This window comes from Cephus cinctus, unplaced genomic scaffold (assembly GCF_000341935.2).
Source record: "Cephus cinctus unplaced genomic scaffold, Ccin1 Ccin1_scaffold0132, whole genome shotgun sequence".
NCBI lineage: Eukaryota > Metazoa > Arthropoda > Insecta > Hymenoptera > Cephidae > Cephus > Cephus cinctus.
This window is the reverse complement of record NW_014332865.1, coordinates 29,856-33,932: the sequence shown is the minus strand read 5'-3', so window position 1 is coordinate 33,932 and position 4,077 is coordinate 29,856. Positions and strand designations below refer to the sequence as shown.

At 54.1% G+C, this 4,077-nt stretch overlaps 1 protein-coding gene across 1 annotated transcript in view; it reads left to right on the top strand.

Annotated features, from left to right (window-relative positions):
• Positions 1 to 2,487, top strand: part of LOC107263013 — an 8,145-nt gene extending 5,658 nt beyond the window's left edge. Inside the window, exon 4 of the mRNA XM_015729796.2 lies at positions 540 to 2,487. Coding sequence (XP_015585282.2) covers positions 540 to 1,861 — 1,322 coding nt within the window. The 3' untranslated portion in view covers positions 1,862 to 2,487. The remainder of the gene's footprint in view (positions 1 to 539) is intronic.
• Positions 2,488 to 4,077: the final 1,590 nt, after the last annotated feature.

The following is a 4,077-nucleotide window of genomic DNA, read 5'->3' as shown; positions in this document are numbered from 1 at the left end:
GAGAGAAAGAGAGAGAGAGAGAGAGAGAGAGAGAGAGAGAGAGAGAGAGAGAGAGAGAGAGAGAGTGTTAAACGGAACGGACTCGCTAGGATCCCTTGGATCGTCCCGTGGCCCGTGGCCCGTGGCCCGTGGCTTGCGGATCGCGGGCCAATTCGGATAAAGTCCCTGGTAGCAAAGCCCCATAGTCCCCGTGGCCTCCACGGCCCCCAAGCACCCCTAGTAGCCCCAGCATCCCTAGCCCCGACGGCCAGAGCCAGGGAATATCTGTCCCAGGGACATCTGTGCGCTGATTGAATCTCCAATCTCTTCCCTCATTGAGCGCACGATTGGCTCGGCGGCTGAGCGACGCTACGGCGCTCGCCTACAACTCGAATCTTTATTTCAATTCTATTTCGATTGATACCAAAGAAACGTGCTTGTGGCTCATTTCTTCTACAGAGGAATTTCTGAATATATTGTAGTTGGCACAGTTGGCACAGTTGGCACAGTTGGCCTTATCCTGTCACCTAAGAGAAAAATAAATTTCCGCTTGTTCGCAGATGGAGATTCGCGAGGTGAGTTTCCCGGAGGCAGTGGGCAGGAGGATGAGGAGGTGCCTGACGTATCCAAAGGACTCGAGGTCGACGAGGAGATGGAGGACGACCAAGATGAAGATGTGGAATTGCGAAGCGTGGATGTGGACCATCAGGAACAGGAACAATCCGCTGTTATTCGCGGAGCCGTTCGCCTGCGATCTGCCGAACGTCAATGCAAAGAAAGGCAGTCTTCGGTGTCGTCCTCCTCCTCGTCCAGCATGCCAAGCGGTCCAGGCCTCGTCGTCGGTACAGCCACGACAGCGAACGTCGGTCCAGCTTCGACGACGATCACGACGGCTCAAATGTCTACAGCCAGCTGTCAAGTTTCGCAAAGTGCGGAAGATAATATTTGTCCTTCAAGCAATAGCGTCTCAGTGTCAGTGTCGGCATCGGCTTCGGTTTCGACTTCGGCATCGGCGTCCGCATCGGCGTCGGCAGCGACGGCGGCGGCGGCGGCTGCTGCAGCGGCTGCAGCTGGTGGCAAACCTCGAAGAGCCAGGACGGCCTTTACGTACGAGCAGCTCGTCGCGCTCGAGAACAAGTTCAAGACGACGAGGTATCTCTCGGTGTGCGAAAGGCTTAACCTCGCACTCTCGCTCTCCCTGACGGAGACCCAGGTGAAGATCTGGTTCCAGAATCGGCGCACCAAGTGGAAGAAGCAAAATCCAGGGTTGGACGTGAACAGTCCTACCGTGCCAACGACCCCGCCTCATCCCTCGGCTTACACGCCGGCATTTCTCTTTGCGACCCACCCGCACTCTCATCCCCATCCCCATCCTCATGCCCATCCTCATCCTCATCCTCATTCTCATCCTCATCCGCCTCCGCATCCGCATCCGCATCCTCATGCACATCCGCCGCACCCACATTCACACAGCCATGCTCATCCGCATCCTCATCCGCATGCTCACGTTCATCATCCGTCTGCGCCTCCGTCGCAACCGCCGCCGCCGCCGCCACCCGGTTACTATCACCATCCTGCGTCCTACACGACCGCGGGACCGACCTTCTTTGCCCATCATCTTTCTACAGCAGCAGCGGCGGCGGCGGCAGCGGCAGCATTAGCTAACGCCAATGCCAGTGCCAACGCGAACGCCAACGTCAGCGCTAACGCAACCGGTAATGTCAACCCTAATCCGTCGCCTACCTTAACGTCATCGGCGACCTCTACGCCGCCCGCGTCCGCAGATGCTCTCACTCTGTCACATCCTCATTTTCACTCTCACTCTCACTCTCACTCTCATGCTCGCGTACACCCACACTCGCACGCCAATCCGCCGGCCTAGCAACGCAGCTTCTCTTCTCTTCCTCGGTTCCTTCTTCTTGTCCCCATCTTCGTGTCTTTCTTCATAGCATTACGTCCCGAGGCCACAGCTACACGCACCGATTCTAATTGCATCGGCACGAGTCTTTATCGTGTTCGCGTAGCCACTTTTTCCGTTCTTGTAGTCGAACGCGTCCGATCGGCCACGATTTTCTGAGATTTCAAACAAAACAGATTACAGACTTTGGACCTGTGTAATTCGCCGGAGCTCCGTCTTTAATGGATCCCACTGGCCTCGAGCAATGGAAGACATTACTTGAACGAACTTGAAAACAGAAACCTGTTCTCGGGAGCTGAATGCAATCTGTATCGGAATTTGACCGAAAGTGTGATATTATCACGTTTAGATTTAACTTTAGTCTTAGGTGTAGCTTTAGGTTTAATAAGGTATGCCCGTGGGTCTTGAGTAACGTGCACGCGCGCGCGCGCGCGCGCGCGCGCGTGTGTGTGTGTGTGTGTGTGTGAGAGAGAGAGAGAGAGAGAGAGAGGAGAGCGCAATGAATTTAATTTAGTCAAACGTGCGAACGATCGCGTGGGATCGTTGCAACGTCTCATTGTAAAATAAATGCAAAACGTTACGCTTGTATCAGATTGTAGTAGAGCGCGAGCATCGGACTACTCCTTTAATTATTATGGCTCACGTACGAGTAGGCCGATGCTTTGCGGAAACAGCACAGTACGATTTTTGCCTTTTCTCCCCTCAGTTGTCCTTTCCCTCGCACAATCAAACATAAACATAGGAATACAGGCACACACGTACAAGAAAGAGATAAGAGGGCGAAGAAGAAGACCTTCTCTTCTCTTGGACACACTTGAAAATAAGCCACGGGGACGGCGATGGTAGCGGCGATTGTGGCGGCGATTGTAGCTCCGTTCAAGATAGAAGACGCAGAACCTCTCGGAGAGAAGGGACGGTGGTCTTATACTTATATACGGTAAGTCTAGTAATTAGAGGGTCCAACTGGCAAGGAACAAGCGCGTCGATTTGAGTTACCGTCACGAAACTACGCCGAGTTTCACGCTCTGCTCGTGCAACACAGCGTCTGACTGTTTCTCGGCTCCACCGTGACTCTCGCGACTCGGCTACGTTCAATCGACGTAAAATCCCTAAGCGTTCGCTTTGATGACCAAATTAGAAGTGCTTTAAAAGCATAAAGAGTTTCTCATGACTCGTGGCTGCTAGTCATTTGCTTGCAGACCGCCACCACCACCACCACCACCACCACCGCCACCACCGCCACGTCGTAGCACAGACGCTTTCATTATGACCTTGTATCATCATGCATCAAGTTACGGGCTTAAGCCTCGGGCTCGATCTTAGCATTGCCAAGCCTTATCTTGGTAGAAGTCACGGAAAGTTAAATTGATACGACTGAACGGCGGAGGACCGCTCGGAAGCTGAGGTGGATGAGGACTACGAGGAGGAGTTCAAAGAACCGATGGAGGGAAGGAGGGGTCGTGGATTGGAGGGCTCTAGATCCAGACAATCTGTGAAGGACGGGAAGAGTCTGAATATTTGGTGAGGGTGGGCGCCTGGGGAGTGAGAGTGGATGTGCTGCGGGGGGGAATTGGAGCTCCGGTGTACACTCGATAGTGGTGGCTCCTGTCGCTTGGTCGCCGGACGATTCTCTCGAATTAATTCTTAGGGGTGGATTTAGAAAGGGGATGCTGCTGCTGCCACTGCTGCTCCACCGGGTGTGAGAGAAGCGAGTGGACCGTGAAATAACCAACCCCGCAGCACTCACACCCCCGTTTTAACCGGTAGCATTGGCGTAACCTCATTATTGAAGCTTCGTCGTAACGGTAGCGAGTTTTCTCGTTATCTCCCGAGTCTCGAGTGCCGCGGCGCGCCTACCCTGTTAAAGTCTCTATGGAAGAGTTCAGCGTCTCCCGTCTTCCATTTACACATGTTCCACGCCTAGCGCGCTTATATCTGCTGGTATATGTATATATCGCCCATGTGCGATTCTCTCGATCAGAACAATCCTGGCGACACTGTAAACCGCAACGGAACCTGAGAAACGAGCAGCGGCCACGCCACTGTAGTTAGGCTTCCACTTAAGCGTGTAATAGCTCAATAGCTGTCGCCCTCGTTCTCAGCGAAAGACATCGAGAAGCTCTGGTAGTCAGGACGGCAGGACGGGGGCGGGGGCGGGGGCGGGGGGGGGGGGCAGTCGC